Source organism: Aptenodytes forsteri, unplaced genomic scaffold (genome assembly GCF_000699145.1).
Source record: "Aptenodytes forsteri isolate BGI_AS27 unplaced genomic scaffold, ASM69914v1 Scaffold8, whole genome shotgun sequence".
Classification (NCBI taxonomy): Eukaryota; Metazoa; Chordata; class Aves; order Sphenisciformes; family Spheniscidae; genus Aptenodytes; species Aptenodytes forsteri.
Window position 1 is genome coordinate 13126634 of NW_008796218.1, and position 19578 is coordinate 13146211.

The following is a 19578-nucleotide window of genomic DNA, read 5'->3' on the forward strand; positions in this document are numbered from 1 at the left end:
TTTCCAGCCACTCTTCCCCAAGCCTGTAGCGCTGCATGGGGTTGTTGTGCCCAAAGGGCAGGACCCGGCACTTGGCCTTGTTGAATCTCATACAGTTTGCCTCAGCCCATTCATCCAGCCTGTCCAGGTCCCTCTGCAGAGCCTTCCTACCCTCGAGCAGATCAACGCTCCTGCCCAACTTGGTGTCGTCTGCAAACTTACTGAGGGTGCACTCGATCCCCTCATCCAGATCATCGATAGAGATATTGAACAATCCCTACAGGCTAAGCTGAAACTAACCTGAGTCTTCTACTACCTGGGTACAGGTCTTCATTTCTAAGCATAAAAGGTGGTATCCTTTTCTTTCCTCTTTGAATTGGCACTTGTCGTCTTCAGAATTTTCTATTTGCTTCATGTGCAACTTGCTGTAAGATGTGTAACTCACTCAGGGCTACAGGGCGCAGCACAGAGATCATGCACTGGGGCTTTTGGTGTACGAGTGCTGGCTGATCCCCGCTGCGCTTGTCTCCTCCTGTACGCCCAGGCCACTGCTGCCTTTCCTCCATCACAAAACAACGGATAATATGGCATTCAGAGACCTCCGAATACCTGCCCTTAGCCTAACTGAGGGGAAATGTTAATTTAAGATGGGGGAAGAAACAGGCCGAATCACAGAAAATGTAACATAAAGTAACTAATACATTATAGAATGCGATTAACCTGAATTTAAGAATCTATCTAGAGTCAATTATACAGATCACCTACATGCAAAAAAATTCTAAAAACTAAAAAAACCCAAACCCAAACTACTAAATCTAGAGAAATGACGAACAAAGGCAGAGAAGACAAGATGTCCAATGTAACCAAGAGAAACAATATGGAAACTGGAAAATAATTAGGAGAAAGGGACAGACACAGGAAGAATAATTTTGCATTCCTTAAGTATTTTGGAAGTTTGTTGAGAACAGGAAAGATCATTTCCTTTCACTTGGGCTTTTGACTTCAGATTTTCCTTTTTTATTCCCATGAGAAATTAAGTTAAATATAATAGAAAAAATAAGGAAAATAATTTATCAATATATTGATCAAACATTTGTTGAAGAATAGCATACCATATACTCCATTAATTCATTTTCTATACATTCTTTTATTTCTATTTATCTCAAGATATTCAGATAAATAGTATCTGAAGTCCAAAGTAAGGTAGGCAAGATTGTTAACCAAGATTATTAGTGCACTGCATATAGGGTCTGTCACCCCTTCTAAGAATTCTGAACGTGGATAGTAGTAAAAACATTATTTTTTATTCTTTTTTTTTTTTAAATGTCATAGATGTAATGATCTAAAGATACAAGACGCAGAGGTTTGAAGGTGAGGTAGTAGACAAAAGATTTGAAAGTGCAAGTTTGAATATGCAAGTTTTTGAATACCCAAACTTTTTTCAGGTTCAATTCACAAGCAATGAACCTGCTCTTCAGCAATGAAGAATTTCAGCACAAGTATTTCACAAAAGCAGACGAGAGCAGGCTTTTGTGGTCCCTGAAGCAGGCAAAATCACACACAAAAAGCCTGGTCAAAATTCCCCCAAAGGGGAGATCTGGAACTTCTCTTATACAATTTCTGCTCATGCAATTACTGTACAGACATTATGCAAATTAAATCTACCTTTTTGTAATACACTTCTACCTTTCTTTGGATTATTATTTCTAGCCTTTCTTTCCTCATTTCTAAAACATCTGCTTTCCTTCAGTCTTGGAAAAACGTGTTTTCTTTCTCAGATTAAAAACAGTATGCAGATATGCCCTCAGATTCACCTGCACCGAACAGAATTACTTGAGGGCAACGTTCAATAAATAATGAGCTGTGCTGACAGTATAGAGAAATTTTCCACCTGCTAATCTCAGTCCACTTTCAGAGGACTGAGATGCCACTCGCTTCACTGCCACAGGTTGAGATGTGCGGTACCAAAGCCACTTACCACAATCGTGCAGTGAACCCAACCTATACTCTATCGATTTCAGGACTGATTCACTTTAATGCTACTTGCACTTCACTAGTTTCACTTTAGTGTCATTCTCAATAACGTTGTCCACCTATATTAGCAGGAATACCTGTGCCAGTAAAATAATTTATCTGGCAATTTAGGTGTTTTTTCAGTTGATCTGAAGGAGCTCCATAACATCTAAGCAGAACAGGGAGCAGTAATTTCAGTTAAACGTATGAGTCAAGGTATATTGGCCGCTATCTACACCTAGCACAGTGAATCACTCTTTTATTACAATGGGCATTCAGGGAAAAGCACATTTGTCATTTATCTGCTGTTTTGGACCAATAAATCTCTGATTCATTCTTTCACCTTTTTCTTGACACAGCGAAAAGCATCAGAAAAAATATTTTGTGCAAAGCCCTTACTCTCCTCTGCTCTTTTTAAGATTTCCTGTTTCACCTGGAAAATGTGTATAAAAAGGACTGATCAATGTTTGTTTTTCTCTCTAGTCCTCTTCATCCTCTCTAACCTCTTAATTTTCCAGATTTTCTGAAACAGTATCCACTGGATCAGCTTTCCTACATTTACACACGTATGAAAATTTATTTAAGTTTGATTTGAGAAATTCCTTTTAGAGTATTGCTGTATAGTTCAGCTTGCAAACCCAAGTTTTAACTTCACCTTGTTCTTCCCAAGTCTTTAAATACAAGAATTTTAAATCTTACCTATTTGTGTACTGAGGCTGAGAAGCACTTCCTCACTCAACAGTAAACTTGTTCATCATGCAGAATCGTAATACACTGGTTTGCATCAGAGTCAAATATTACCTAAGGCTTTGCCACTACAGATCTGTTGCAGTTCCTTGGTTTTCTTTACTATTTGCCATCATTTTTTGGTTGATTCATAGCTTGTGATTATTATAACAAATAACATGACACGCTGTTTCGAAGACTGAAACAGTGTAAAATTCAAAATACTGACATTATCATTCAACTGAAGTTTAGTCAACACAAGACAAAACAAGTTGATCAATTTAACCGAGAAAAAGAAGCTTTCGCTCAAGCAAAAAAAGGTGAAACAAAAGTATAATGCAAGTATTTAGTAAAGTTATAAGATAAAGAGAGTTCACATTTCTATTCAAATCTGGTAGAAGAATTTCCTTGCAGTTAGCCAACATGGAGGGGTTTTTCAAGAAACTATTTTTCAGACTCTAATTAATAAGCAATGACCTCTTTACAAAGTGGGAACAGCTGTTTTACAGGCTCTTTCTCTCTGCAATTAATTTAAATAGCACAATTCGCAGAAATTATAGCTATTTCAACTCCACTGATTTCAGTCTACTGTTCTGCTCTGTAGATTAAACTTTGTCCAATTTTTCACCCCATACATAGAAACAAATATTCTAGAAGAGTGAGTTAGAACCATTCCCAAAACAGTAAGCAAATTTTAGGTTCACGTAACAGTGAATGACATGGTACGGTAAGCTTCAGGTTTGCGGTATTTTATTAATAGCAAACCCACTAGCAAATATTGAAACTTACTGAAACTTAGTGAAAAATACACTGTAACATAATATATCAGTATACTTCCTTTTTTTTTTTTTTCCACTTTATACCAGTGAAAAGTTTAAGTTAATGAATAATACGTACTACCTAGGTAAATTGAGAAGTTAACTAGAACCAAATGTAGATACAACATATCTGTTTTAACCATTCATTTCACCTTCACTCAACCATTGACAAGCCTCAACAAGGCTAACATAATAGCAAGTCCTTAAAGGCTGACAAAATCTCTATAGGTGTATTCATTTTTATACATTTTAAATGATTATTTATCTGCTTGTGTATGTGTGATCTATAGACCAAATTGTTCTCAGACACAGGCGTGACCACAAGGTATCTAAGCGCAGAGAGAGAGCCTAGCGGGGCTGTGGATACTCCCTCTCTTCCTTGCTTACAATTCCCAGTGCTCTGGTTCACATGGGGATGGTACTCCAAAATTCTTCCTCTCTATCCCTCTCCCAAGCTCATTTACTCCATATTGCAGCTTTATCTGCTAATTGCAATTCCATTTCCATAAATACCTCACTGAACTTTGTTACACTGGGCATAACAGTGACAAAACTCTGCTTTTTTTTTAACCAATAAGCAATTTCCTATTGACTTGTCCAAATATTTGCAACTTACATTTTGCAACAGCAAAACCTCAGGTACATTCAAACCACTGTGAAAGGTTCTCTCTAATTTGCTTATACATAAAAGCTACATAAAAACCTGTCTGGGAGAAAGCACATACTAGGAAGCACATGTGATACTTCCCTCTACCACTAGCCCAGCGTTCAGCCAATTTCAGCTCAGGTTTCTATGTATTTTGTAACTTTCCATAGAATTCCTCTTCCATAACTTTGTCCAGCTGCCCCCAAATCCATGTAATCTTTCAGATTCCACAACATCTTTTATAAGGATTTCCACAGCTCATTTGTGGGAGAGCCACCTCCTTTTCTTGGTTTGAATTTGGGTCAAGTTAGCTTTATTTGATGCTTCATGGCTGTAATTCTACAAACAAATATATGTGGTTTCTTAAGCTATGTAGGACCTTATCATTACTTTAATACAATTAATGAAACTATTTGACTCAAATATCCCCTTAAAATTAACTGTACCCCCTAATATACATTATATAAATGATAAATTACTTTTTTCTTACTAAACTTCACAATTATCTACAGTCAGACATGACCTATTAATAGAAAATATTAATATGTTAATGATAAATACAGTAACATCTTATTATGCATATCCTATATATTGCAATAGTAAATTATAGTATTTATATTAATAATATAAAATATTGCCTATTTTGTAGACTAAAGTTAGATTTTAATATTCAACCACACTTAACAGCATTCAAGCCAAGGCGAAAAGCTAACCTCTTATAACATTCACCTTCACAATACGAAGGGACCCCTTCAGCGGAGTTCCACTTTCTCATCTTAAGCTTGCAACTTGAATCACTACTCATCTAACCACTGACCAATTTTTGGAAATAGCCTTTAGCAGTTTGCATTGTGTTAATTATTCTAGGAGATTAGAGGACTCAAATTACATTGGCGCTGTTTTATACAACGAAATAGTACAGACAACTGAGATGCCAAACGGTAAAGCTTTACTTCAACCTATTAGATTCATCTACTCGATGTCTACTTAAATGCATGTCATTATTGACTCTGGTTGGAATAGTGACAAAGAAATTGTCATTCAGGGAAAAATTCAGAGTACTTCAGTGTGAATTTAGCCTAGGAAAAGCTGCATTATTAGATTCTGCATGTGTTAATTTTAATAAATGGATTTCTTCTATTCAAGTCTGATATGAAAGAAACTGACACGTTCGTTTCATGTATAAGATTTTCATTACCATTATCTAACATATAAATGTTAAACGAAGAGCAGGGAACAAGACCTTTAATAATTATATTTTATGATTTGCTTTACAGTTTCCTGAAATATGCCAGCAACGGCAATGAACATGAGCATGATTTCTACCTATTTTACACATACATACACAGAAACAGAGGCTGACAACTCGTTATTTTAACATCACCTGTTAGTAGCTTGCTGCTGATGCACTTTGTAAGTTGCTTTAGAATATATCTAAAAAATAGTTTCATCTACTACCCTCACAATCAATAGTTATAAATAAAACATCAATAAAAGCACAATGTGAGTGCTCGTCTGGCAGCATGCACAGAGTGCATTGAACTCAGTCCAGAGCAGGTTATTCTGACCCAAGGTACCCATACAGGGAGAAGAAAACTTGCACTGGGGCGTAGCTCAGGCAGTGAACAGCCTGTGTTTCAATTTCTGACTTCAAGGACTGTCATTTACCTAATAAAAAGAATACAAGGAAGTTTCATGTTTATATGAACATATAAGAGAACATCAATTCTTAGCCATAATCAGCAACAGAAGCATTCACTTACGTAAGTGCTGACTGACACAGTACACAAGAATCAAGCCCCCACAGCATGATATGTTTATTTTGCCTTTACAGTAGACAGGATGAAGTTCAACCTTCCTCCATGTAGGTGGTGTAATTTGGATTTGTAAAATTATGTAAAGGAAAGTAAATATACCAACAGACTAGTATCCGGGATCCAAAAGATAGATGGATGTGCACAGCTGGGCCTCAGGATTCTTCTTTTACAATCTGGACCCCAAATTTACTACATTATTCTCCCCAAAATCTTTTTATTTCAAGGTGATGATGTTTAGAACAAAATTCATTTCCTCCCTAAGACAGCTTGCGAATTCTGACAGCTAAATGCGCTAGAGAAAAATAATTTTTATAAACTCCTACTAATAATGAAACAACATATTAAAGAGAGACTTACTCAAATGTCTTGGTTTTTTTTTTTTCCCCAGGGAACCAATAAGAGAACGGAAGAATCCACCAGTAGAAAGTGATGCTACTACTGGAAATGGAAGCACCGACTCCCAGCATCACTGCTCTGTAATAGCACCACTTCACCAGTAGCATTTTTTAGAGACAAAGATGTAGGGAAAAGTTGTAGAACCACAAAACATTTGAGGAAGAATGAAAGACAAGTAAACAGACTTTGAAAGGTAGTTGCTTCCTCATGGAAACATGTTCACTGACATACTGCTGCCACATAAAACTTTTGTAAGCACCACCATACAGTTTATTGGCACGAAGTCTTACAGTCCGAAGAGGACTGTATAGAACGTCCCACAATACATAAAATCACTTTGTACACTTGAAAGGAAAATCAGCTTGGAATGGATGAGAATGAAGCTTACAATGCAAAACACACTGGTTATCAGAAATGGGGCAAGGAAAAGCAGTTTTCTCTATCTCTTCATGTCTTGCTTTTTAAGAGATGTTTTAGAGATAATAATGGATGAGTTCAGGGCTACTAAACTCTATCACGTATAAGACAGAAGTAGCCATGGAAACAATTTGAGGAACGAGAGCAGGAATATTGACAGAGGTGAAGTCTGATGTGTGAAATTCTTGGGTATGGTAACTACCTAAAACTGCAAAATCTATATGAATAGCTTTCCTGTTCTAACTCTGAGTAGAATGGTTATTTTTCATAAAAGAAATCTTTCTTCCAATATATTTTTTTATTGTTCTTAGAACTTCATAAGATGCTATTAAGTAGAGCAATTACTAGCTGATTCATGAAAAACACCCATTTATTTTGATTACTAATTCTCCCTCACTCATACTGTTACAATGAACTTTGCATTAACATCTTCAGTAATATTCATACTGAAGGATGCCACCAATTCAGTAGTCAGTGTCTACATTCAGAGCTTATGACTCAACTCTTACCTTTAAGTATTTTCTGGAAATAAATACATTTCTGATGCTAACTACAGTGGGCTTATTTCCATGAACAAAAGTGAGATTCCTAATTAATGCTTGCTTTGTTTCAGGATGATTAAAAATCAAACCTGGGACCCCATCAAGGTTACAGACCTCTTAAGTTACATGGAATTAGCTGTGAAAATATTTTAAAAGGTTTTAAAATAGTACTAGACTCATTTTTTACATTTTAAAAATCATACTCTGATTAAGAATACTCTAAGGTGTGCTTTATGAGAACTTTTCTAAGCACATGACTAAGCAATCATCTTTTTGTGTTTGAAGAGTTTTGGAATGGATAAGCTAGAAACTGATTTATTATATTCATCCTTTTAATTACTTAATTCCAAAAATATAACTAGACTCATTTTTTACATTTTAAAAATCATACTCTGATTAAGAATACTCTAAGGTGTGCTTTATGAGAACTTTTCTAAGCACATGACTAAGCAATCATCTTTTTGTGTTTGAAGAGTTTTGGAATGGATAAGCTAGAAACTGATTTATTATATTCATCCTTTTAATTACTTAATTCCAAAAATATAGATTGATTGATTTTAAGTGTATATTGTTTTGTTTTTTTTTTTTTTTGCAAATAATCATGAGTGTAACAACTTAGGAAAGAAAACTGGGGACGTATTTGCATATACAAAGATATCCAAACTATCTTGGGCATCAGAGACAACACAGCCTGGTTAACACAACAGGCTGCCGTAATTATCCATGGTAATGTATTTCTGTGTATACTACACTGCACTGTGCAGAACCTAGCTGTTTTCTGAACAGAGAGGAAAGCTTCCAGAAATATCTGACCTTCCTAATAAAACTGCAGTTTAACTTTTTAGGAGTAAACTAAAGAATTAGTAATTATTTTAGCTTCTTCACAGAGGACTTTTTTTTTTTTTTCATTTTCGTTCTATTCAGACTTACAGAGTTAGCATGAAAAATACATTTGTATATAATAAGAAAAATACATTTTGCTTCAGGAAAGGAGTAGGTTTAGGTGATCTCACGCAAAATTTTGAAAGGAAGCCTGTTTGGTGTTACTGTATGAGGAAGCAGCAATGGAGGATGTTTGGAGACAGGAGGAGGCCTTCCATTTTTAATACTTAACCACTTCTATTTGCTCTTTAAGTCTAGTAGGGAGGCCTTAATAAGAAGCATACTGACATGACCACTGAAAATTTTTCTTTACATGTTTATTTTTTAAAACTTTCATCTTTATGATAAAATAAATTACTACTTTCCCTGCATTTCCTGAAATATTTTGAGTTGTTTTTTTTTTTTTTTTCCCTTTTTAAACAAAACCTCACAGCAGATGAGAGCCACGCACTAGACGCATAAACATGTAGTTAACTTTTGTTGCACTTTACCATGTCATTCTATTCTGGGATAATGATTTTATCTGTTATCATTCCTTTTAAACTTTATTTACTTTTGTGTTTAATATTAGACTGCATTTGTGGACTACTCCTTATCTATTGGGCTCCCTTTGCTATTCTCCTTTCCAGTACACTGTTGTCAGCTGACAACATCTTGTTCTTATTTATACACCAAAACATTTTTATTTTGCCAAACCTTCTCTTTCAGCACGCATGCCTGACTTCCACTGAACACAGTAGCAGGATTATGAGTGAAATAACATATGTGAAACTAGTGATAAATTGACAGGATTAGAACATATAGCACAAATCTGCGCAACTCCGAAAGTCACGGACTTAAACAGGAAAAAATGAAAACAGAAAATAAGTCCTGCAAAAGCATGGAAAATAAAATATTAAGATTGAAGAACATTTTTATTCTGCACATACTACATTTAATTTATTCCATTTTCCAAACCACCAACATGAAATTCTGTAAGCAAAATATTTGCTTTGCGGGAGAGAGAAGAATAGATTACGCTTGGGCATCAGAGACAACACAGCCTGGTTAACACAACAGGCTGCCGTAATTATCCATGGTAATGTATTTCTGTGTATACTACACTGCACTGTGCAGAACCTAGCTGTTTTCTGAACAGAGAGGAAAGCTTCCAGAAATATCTGACCTTCCTAATAAAACTGCAGTTTAACTTTTTAGGAGTAAACTAAAGAATTAGTAATTATTTTAGCTTCTTCACAGAGGACTTTTTTTTTTTTTTCATTTTCGTTCTATTCAGACTTACAGAGTTAGCATGAAAAATACATTTGTATATAATAAGAAAAATACATTTTGCTTCAGGAAAGGAGTAGGTTTAGGTGATCTCACGCAAAATTTTGAAAGGAAGCCTGTTTGGTGTTACTGTATGAGGAAGCAGCAATGGAGGATGTTTGGAGACAGGAGGAGGCCTTCCATTTTTAATACTTAACCACTTCTATTTGCTCTTTAAGTCTAGTAGGGAGGCCTTAATAAGAAGCATACTGACATGACCACTGAAAATTTTTCTTTACATGTTTATTTTTTAAAACTTTCATCTTTATGATAAAATAAATTACTACTTTCCCTGCATTTCCTGAAATATTTTGAGTTTTTTTTTTTTTTTTTTTCCCCTTTTTAAACAAAACCTCACAGCAGATGAGAGCCACGCACTAGACGCATAAACATGTAGTTAACTTTTGTTGCACTTTACCATGTCATTCTATTCTGGGATAATGATTTTATCTGTTATCATTCCTTTTAAACTTTATTTACTTTTGTGTTTAATATTAGACTGCATTTGTGGACTACTCCTTATCTATTGGGCTCCCTTTGCTATTCTCCTTTCCAGTACACTGTTGTCAGCTGACAACATCTTGTTCTTATTTATACACCAAAACATTTTTATTTTGCCAAACCTTCTCTTTCAGCACGCATGCCTGACTTCCACTGAACACAGTAGCAGGATTATGAGTAAAATAACATATGTGAAACTAGTGATAAATTGACAGGATTAGAACATATAGCACAAATCTGCGCAACTCCGAAAGTCACGGACTTAAACAGGAAAAAATGAAAACAGAAAATAAGTCCTGCAAAAGCATGGAAAATAAAATATTAAGATTGAAGAACATTTTTATTCTGCACATACTACATTTATTTTATTCCATTTTCCAAACCACCAACATGAAATTCTGTAAGCAAAATATTTGCTTTGCGGGAGAGAGAAGAATAGATTACGTTCAAAAACACAAAGAATCCAACAAAATGCCTAAACAATGTATTTCAGGTTTTCACGGGTAGATTTATCCTTTAAGAATCACTCTAATAATCTACACTGAACATACTGAGTTTTGCTCAACTTATAATGAATTTTCAGCAGTGTGTCCAGCTGATTAGGTACAATACTCCGTATGTTTTGGCCAATTGCTTATTTAAGATCTTATTTAAAATTCCTTAGAAGTTATGTAACACTTCCGGAGACTGAAAGAGAAATCGTTTCAGATCCTATCCAACACAAAGCTAGTCTGGACATGCAGTATTATACTGGATATCAGCGGATACCGGAAAAAGACAGTAAACTAGGCTACTGTATAGGCAACATTTCTTTATAGTTCCTGAACCCATGGTGAAAATACGTGAACGTTGTTCTAAAAAAATCCTTTCTTTACCTTGCCAGATAGCAAAATACTACCTAGATAAAAAATTCATCTGATAAGAAGTTCACCAGATCAAAGAGAGCAACATTAACGTAGTGAATGAAAGGAAATGGAAGTGTAATTTCTCAAATATTCCTATCTTGCCACTATACACATGATAGTAATGGCATAGAAAAGAATTCACTGCTACTGACTTCGCTGCTTCGCTGGACAAATGTTGGTTTCCAATCAAGTGATAAAGTCTGTTTAGCCTGCTTTCCTTTCTTAGTGAAACTAGAACATTCCAAATATCAACTTTCCAGTCAGGGACCTTCTCATTTCCTACATTTCCCTTGCAATAGCAGATAATACTCATTCAATACTTTGCTCAGCAGCCACTTGTTGGCATCATTCCTCTGCATGAGATCCCTTAGCAGAATCACATACAAGAAGTCATACTTTCTACACAATCTCAACAGCAGTTGGTGATGAAAAGACGGCAGAGATGGATAATAAAGACAGCTTTTTAATGGGTCTGAACAACTCACAATTTTTCAATACGAGATCTGTGGATTCTGAAATGATACCAACCTACACTAAAGGAGATTATGAGTTATAAATCATAATCAAGGAAACGAAAAAAGTAGATGACTAACAACATGAATGTTGGCATCCAGATGCTATATCAAAATTATCTGACGTTTCTAAAGCTTTAAAACTGCAGCAATACAAATCAGATTTATGTAAGGTGCCACATCACGTATGTGATCTGAAACACTGAACAATTCCTGAAAAAAGTGTGTATCGGCTTTCATCATGTAAGCAAGACAAGTTCATTATTGCTGAGGTATTCAAGTAGCTCATAATTGAGACAGAAAATAGTACCAAGCATTAATTGCAGATAACTTTTTTAGCAAATTTTCCCTGAGTCTCTCAGGTGTAAAACAACCCTTCTAAAACAAGCCTAAATTAGAATCATTACCAAGCAGAGAAGAGTAAGCTTTTATCCTTGTACGCTTTGTCAATGCAGTGTTTCTCATTTTCATTCTCTGGTCAGACTGAGGAGACTTTTTTAATCATGATAGATCAGTTTATTTTCCAAATATATGAGAGTACTTACCAGCTGTAAAGCTGTAGAGTCGTCTTTTGTGCTTTTAACAGTCTCAAAAAGAATTAGAAGCCTCCTTTTGCTAGTTTCATATCCGTTTAGGGAAGAAGTTTCCCTTAGACATCTTCCACTAATTGCCACAAAGACTTGTACGATAATCCAAAGGCAAAATAGTAACCTTTTCTAATATAAGACTGATCTAAATCCCCTCTGCCTTTTTGCTGTGGAGGCAGGCAAACAGTAAACAGGAGGAGAATCCTGCTTGGTTGCCTCATTTGCAAAAACAGTACAAAAGCAGAAGGAAGTTTCCAAAGTGATTGCTGTGATAAAAGGAGTTGTCAAGGCTAAAAGCCAGATGTGGCTTCAGAAGACTGTTTTTAAACTCTGAAGCACTTTGTTCAGTAGGTCAGGACATACGAAGATTAAGACATAAAAAGTGCATTTTTGTTTAAACTTAATACAAATACAAGGATCCTCTTTAAACTTTGAAAGAAAGTTAGCTTACTGGCTGCCTATAAACTTTGTATCTGTCCTGAATGCAGGGCTTAGAGAAAACACAGCTAGTGGTCATTTTGTATTTTACATGAAAATAAGAAAAATATTTTGCTTTAGCACAATGAAATGCCTGTTACTAGATAGACATTATCTGTTACTACATTTTTTTTGGTAGCAGCCTTACATCTTATTAAAAATATTTAGTTCTCTATAACACAGTCTAAATTCTTCAGATTCTGCATTATTTTTTCTGCCTTTTAGGCCACATTTAACATAAAAGACTTGTTACCTTTGTCTACCTAATTGGCAAAATCAAACAAGAACATCCATTATTATTTGTCTTAATTCAGCTAGCCTTGCAGAAAGAGACAAAAAAAAATCTGTGAACAGAAAAAGTTCTCATTGCAATGGTTTAGATTAAAATATAACCCTTCTCTGTCATTACCAAAGTTTCATTTTCATGTCAGAGATTTCTGATCTGTAAATACAATTACCTGTAAACCTATCTAAAAGTAATCAGATAGCAATTATTATAAAAGCTTTTTTCTAAAAGCATCCCATGAAATGAAGTCTCAGAGATCACATCAACCTGCTACCTGTGTTCCAGAATCCTGTAGTAACGATGACCAGTGTGATTGAGAGAACAAGCTTTACAACAGTTACGCGACTCTTGTGAAACATGCATTCAATCCTGAAATCACAAAGTTACGATTATAGAACCTTAAAGCAATTTAAGCACTTCTAGATTTGTGGCACGGGATTATTCATGCCAAAATACCAAAATCAGAGAATTGCTGGTAAAAACTGTTCTGCAGAATACACTACTTCTAGTTCTTGAACATTCAGAACTTCTTGAGGCTAGGTCATTTGTCATACATTTTAAAGCAATTATGCTAACAGAAGGGAGAATTAAGGGTGTCCCAGTCCAGAGAGCGAGAACAAAAAAAAAAAAAACCACGTTTTGAACTAAAAATCAGTCATGACTCTTTGGCATGTAGTGGATGAACTGTTGTAGAAAATGCATTGTGATGAATCCTGTGATTAGGTAATTACTAAGCAAGATAACATGTCAGTTTTACCTGGTGAGATGGCTTTTCCAGTGCTTTAGTTCAGGTTCCTGAAAAAACTCCTACACTCTCCTATACATAAGTGAATTTCATCTTTCATTCAGTGTGTCTAGCTATCATTTGGATTTTGCTTAGGAGAAACCTACACTTTAGATCACTCTCGACTGATCATTTGCTACATGAACTTAGTTGTCCCAAACTCCCTAATTCCTTGAGGATCCCCAGCTGACATGAATTTCACTCCATGCTGGGAATCCTATGTCCTAAATTCTGTGCAATATAAATTTTTTGAAAGAAGGCTACTGCTTCCTAGATGAGTCGATAAGAATCATGAGAATCCTTGATTCTATATAATTTTGGCCACTTTTGGAACAGAGAATTCCATTCATTGATTCTGTAGGTCAAACTATAATATGGGAGCCACCTAAATTTCTTACCATGAGATGCCTATTTATTTAAGCTGCAACTTATCTAATCCCTGAAAAATTGTATTTTAAAAATATTTAAGCACATTCTGACAATTGATACAATTTAATAAAGTTTTGTGTCCATTACCTTTAAAGATGATTTAGTCCGAGGTTCTATTTTCTGTCTGGTAAGCTTGTTTTGAATAAGCAATGACTGATCTGTACGAGCATCATAATTTCCATGTTCTGAATCATCTGTGTACGTGTCTTTGTCCTTTCCTATGTCTGAAGGAAAAACAGAAGAAAACAGTGGGCTCATTTTAGATTGTAGTGGAGATAAACTAACAGAATTGTTACAGCCACAGCTGAATATTCCTTTTAAGTACTCACTTTTCAGTAACTTATAATCTATCCTTCCCTGCAAAAGTTTTTTACTTGAAATGTTATCATGTTTCTCTTAAACTAGAATTGAGTTCTATTTTTAGTAGAAGGCCTATAGAAACTTTTTTCTATTACTATTCAAATCAAAAAAGCCCACAACATTCTTCACAGTAGTTTAAAAAATCCACAAAGCGATATAAAGCAAATATTCAAATGCTTTTGTGCTTGACTCACAATTGTCAAGACTGAAAATGTGTTATTCAATAGGCAAGTACATCCTGGAGACCAGAGTAACATCTCATGTTTTAAATTTAAACAAGCAATCAAAATGCCTGATTCCCCTACACACATGCTGCTTGTCATTAGATAAAGCATTTGAAAATTTGCGTATTAAGGTATTGCAGTGACCACTTCAGAACACATTTTAAGAGGTGTACCTGATGGTGGTAGAAGATAGTTGACACCATGAAGAAAGTGTTTTCGTTTTCATTGGATTTGTTTTTAATTGCTCAACAAAACTTTTTATAAAAACTTAGTTCAGTATCCTGAACTGAGGACCTTCCTCAAAGTCCTCAGGTGACTGAGGACCTTCCTCAAAGCTTACTAAAACACACTCTCTCAGATTAAATTTCCTCCTGCATCATCACTGCAGGCAAGTTAGAAGGACTTAAGTCTAAGTCACTCCACATCCTCTATCAGAAGGGAGACTTCTTCCAGACATTTAATTTCCTTGCATATTCTCCATCAAAAAATCATGACAATACTTACCATACATACCCAGCACGAGTAAAATGAGGGGTAATGCCTGTACAACGTTGGACCATGTAAGTTTTAATGAATGTTGGAAAATGGTTAATCTTGAAAAAGATATTTTAAAGATGAAAAAGATGGAATAATTATTCCCACACAATTATATCTTGGACAAATTGGAAATAGAAACATATTCAGACAAAAAAGTTACCCACAAATCCTGAGCCAAGTTCTCATCTCAGCTTTCTCATCAACATGGGAAAAGTCAGGGGAACTGGGAACAGCATTTAGCCCAGTAATTCTAAACCCTAAATAGAAGCCAAGAAACAAGTCATGGTTGCTGTGGGAACCACAATCTTGAATTTCCTGAATTTTATATTCATAAAAGCTCATCTGCAACAACAAAGTATTCTTCATTAAGTTGTTCAGTTAAATTCTCCACAGTAAGTAATACAGAAAAAAAAACCCCACAACTATCTCATGTAGCCTAGACATTTCTGAGATGGAATATTAAACTGGAACATTTACCAAGAGCTGTTTTTTCTGAAATTTAGCTGCTTACATAATGATTACACAAAATGAGCCCTCGCTAATCTCTAATACTGACATTAACCTCAGTAAATCTGTGCAGGGATTTCTTAATGTATGAAATAGCCCATTTCAATTGTCAGGGCACCAAACTCAGAGATTTTATTTATTTTAAACAATGTTTTAACCTAATATACAGGTTACTCTGTGTAATGTAGTGAATGTAGTAAAAAGACTGTGAAGAAGGTTTCAAGTAGTAGGTATACAGAGTAGGAAACAGGATACTTAAGCAACTTTGCAGATTTGACTCACGCCCAGATGTGATGAGCTCTTAAGCTTTACTAAAGATCAAGGTCTTGTAATAGAAGCCAGTAAAATGAAGAGACAGGCCTACGAAACCTAAACTTTTGCATCTAGATAGGCCATCTAAGCTGAAGGAAAGACTCTACTTACATTAAAAAGTCTGTTTTCATGAGGGAAGTTTTAGAGGATTAGACATTACGAGTACACCCAATACTAAAAAAACCACTTTTGCCAAAGAACATAATGTTTTATTTAAACAATTTAAAGTTATGAAATGAGTTTTCCCTTAGTGCTCAACATACTTTTACCTGCTAAACATTTTTATGTCTTCAAGGACATAGCTTTTAAATTGTAGCATGTATTTTCTGTAAAAATAAAAGATTACCTTCCATTTAGAGATACCTGCTATCTTGTCTGAAATGTAGTTAAAAAGAAGGTTTTAGCAACAAAAAAAACCATAAAGAAATTTAGAATTTAAAAGATACATTTCTTATATAAAATTTAACAATACTTTCAATTTTACTTTTCAGCAGTTGATGACATTTCATGCACCTAAAGCACTATCCCACAAAGTAATGCTATTAATACAGTAAAAAGAGGAGGAATGAAGATTAAAACATAGCATTTAAATACTGCACTTGAATAAGCATTTGTTACACCTGTCTGAAAAAATGCGAGACTGAGACACGTAGCATACAATCCATATTTTAAAAGTATATTCAAAGTGTGCATTTTTCTTAACATTCATGTAGCTTTAGACATTAGTGTCAACAAAACACCTACAGTGTGCTTTGTAGATACTTTGAATAGACTAGTTGTCCCATTTACCTCTTCTGCAGCATACATTACAACAAAATCTTTAATACAAATAATTATACTCAAAGTTCAATGGATTGCATCATATTTCTATACCAGAACAGGTTAGAAAGAACAATTGCAATATGTGTGTGTGTTTTGGGAGGCTCATTTTGTTTCTGAAGTTGAACTTTTTGTAAATTTCTTTTGATTAGTTTTAAATTTTTTTAAAGAATAGAGAATGAAATTATGTTGGTTTTGAAAAAGATCTTGAGAAAAGATCACAGAAATGAAACTTTACAAAAACATAGTCAATGCTATTAGTAGCATTCTTCTATGACCAGGTGCTTTTTCTGTAATAAGGTATCCACCACTTTTATTAAAAGAGAAAGTTTCTCTTCTGTAATCTTCCCACCCACCAAGCCAAAATGACATTTCCCTAAAGATAAACTTACATGACCTAAATTAACTTGAGCTTGATCGTTCCTAGTGTCACCAATGCATACTACGATACAATACAAACACACAGTGACTTAACTCCTTAAGCCTTTCTTCAGTAACAGCAGTTTTTAAACTTCCATGATATTTTTATATGATGTTTGTCTATAAGGAACACTATTTTCTGCCATTCTTTCCTCCATAATCTCTATTATTTGTTTTTGCATTTTACCTGCCATTTGGGATTGCCACAAGCCAAACCAAGATAGCATCCCTGAATGTCGTGGCTGGAGTTGTACTGCTCAAGGATGTTTTTAATGTAACGCACCCCAAAAACAGTGACATGGACTAACAGTCTTTCTATTTGACTTGCATTGTAAGTATCCATCTTTAAATTCAAATACAGAGCCTTTATTTGGCTGCAGCTCCACAAAATGTTGTGAGAAAAGCGTGGCTGCCTCAAGCTCTTTCCCTCTGCACTGTGGGAAAGCTACTGTTTACTTCTTTTTTTTTTTTTTTTTTTTATTTCCCATCATGCCTTCCCTGGCCTATGACAACTCATTTGGTTATTATTGTCGAGAACAACTGCCAGCTCTCCCTGCTCTTGTACTTCTAGGATGGGCTCTAATGCCAACCACCACAATTAGCCTGCTTGACTTTGGGAGAGGGAAGGTGTAGGCAAGAAACCACAGGAGATTAAAAAAACCCAAATCCAGTTCATATTGCTCTAGAAGCTCAGGCTTTTACACCAATTAACAGAAAGATGGCTCCTTAACAGACCTCAGATCACTGTTCACCTCCCCAAGTGTACATTCTCTTCTCTGCTGTTAATAAGTGCTGTCCCACCTGTGCTTTACCAAGCATATCTGAAAGACACGAACCAGGAGTCCCATTCCTATATGCCAGGCGACTTGCAAGTGATCATGACTTGTTTATTAAACGTGGTTGTGGTTTAGGTTGTTGTTTTTTTGTTTTTTTTTTTCCTCTTTTCAGAGCTAAAAAAGATTGATCAGATTCTCAGCTGTGTAGGTCTAATCAGTAAAATACTACTCTACAATGGCCAATGATCAATGTTTGTATGCTGAAATATATCAGCTGAGCAGACATAGTATATTTAGCTTTCAGTTAATCTACAGTGCAGGTATTAATTCAGTAAGGTACTAGAGTGAATAGAAATTTCCAGAAATGCCTAAAAAACCTTTAGTCAATGTAAAAATATGGCAAAGTTAGCAAAGACTGTAATAATCGTTTATGAAACAATTTTCCATTTCTCCTTTACTGCAGGATGACATAAAAAAAAAAAAAGAAACAAAACATAAAATTATTTCTGCCCTGCTGGGGAGACTCTTGGCTAAAAGCAGCTCTCCTACATTAATGTTAAAGTAAATGGCAGATCTAGAGTTATATGAAAAACTTTGAAATTCTGTAAAACCTTAAGAGATGTAAAGAAAAGAGGAAAAAGAGGAAAAAGAGGCGGGGGGGGAAGCATGATTGGTGTGAAAAAGAAAAATATCTCCTGCAGTGGGAGGACTGCAAATGGGAGGATGGGACTGGTGTATGCTCATGTCCATGTCCTCAAAGCGACAAGGACATCTAAAGGACATCTGCCTTCATTCCTAATCCCTCTTTTTTTTGTTTTTGAGTTCCTGGTAGGATTAATTTTTTTCCCAGGGCTGTTCAGGTAAAATATTATTGCTAATGCAAACAGAATGTGCATGACCCTTTACATGACCTCTTTATATGAGTTTTCAGAGTACCTAGTAAAAGGAGGAGAAATATTTAAATATTAATCCTACAAAATCTTACATTTAAAAGACTATGTGCTTGCAGAACTGAGTAAACAATTATACAAAGTAACTATAATGCATTTTTGAGCAATTAGTATAGCCAATAACAATATCTTGCTGATGTATTTCACTTATTCAACTACATTAATTAAAACTTGTGTAGTAGTGAAGAGCATTTTGAACTGTTGTCACAGAAAAAGTTTTATTTTAAAAAATCATTAAGATTATATATACAATTTGCAAGCCCCAAGTGACCTGTTACAGAAAGGAAAATTAATATGCTATTATGACTTCAAGTCAGGAAAAGGAAGGTTTCTGTATTAAACTGTTTAGCTTTCCCTAACACTGCAAAAATAAGGCTGAATTTTAAATAAAGATGAGGATATTAAATCAGAGAAAAGGGTGACAGCTTGTAATTCTAGAGGCAGAGACCAAATCATATTTCAATGAAGTCAATGGGCATTTCGCTATTTAATTCAGTAAGTCATAGAATCATAGAATAGTTTGGGTTGGAAGAGACCTCTAAAGGTCTTCTCGTTCAACCCCCCTGCCGTGGGCAGGGACATCTTCAACTAGATCAGGTTGCTCAGAGCCCCGTCCAACCTGACCTGGAATGTTTCCAGGGATGGGGC

At 35.1% G+C, this 19578-nt stretch overlaps 1 protein-coding gene across 1 annotated transcript in view; it reads right to left on the reverse strand.

The window, feature by feature from the left end:
- ANO3 (anoctamin 3) overlaps positions 1-19578 on the reverse strand; it is a 224812-nt gene that overhangs the window by 66695 nt on the left and 138539 nt on the right. The window contains exon 4 of the mRNA XM_019474510.1: positions 14113-14249. Within this exon, the coding sequence (XP_019330055.1) occupies positions 14113-14249 (137 nt within the window). The remainder of the gene's footprint in view (positions 1-14112; positions 14250-19578) is intronic.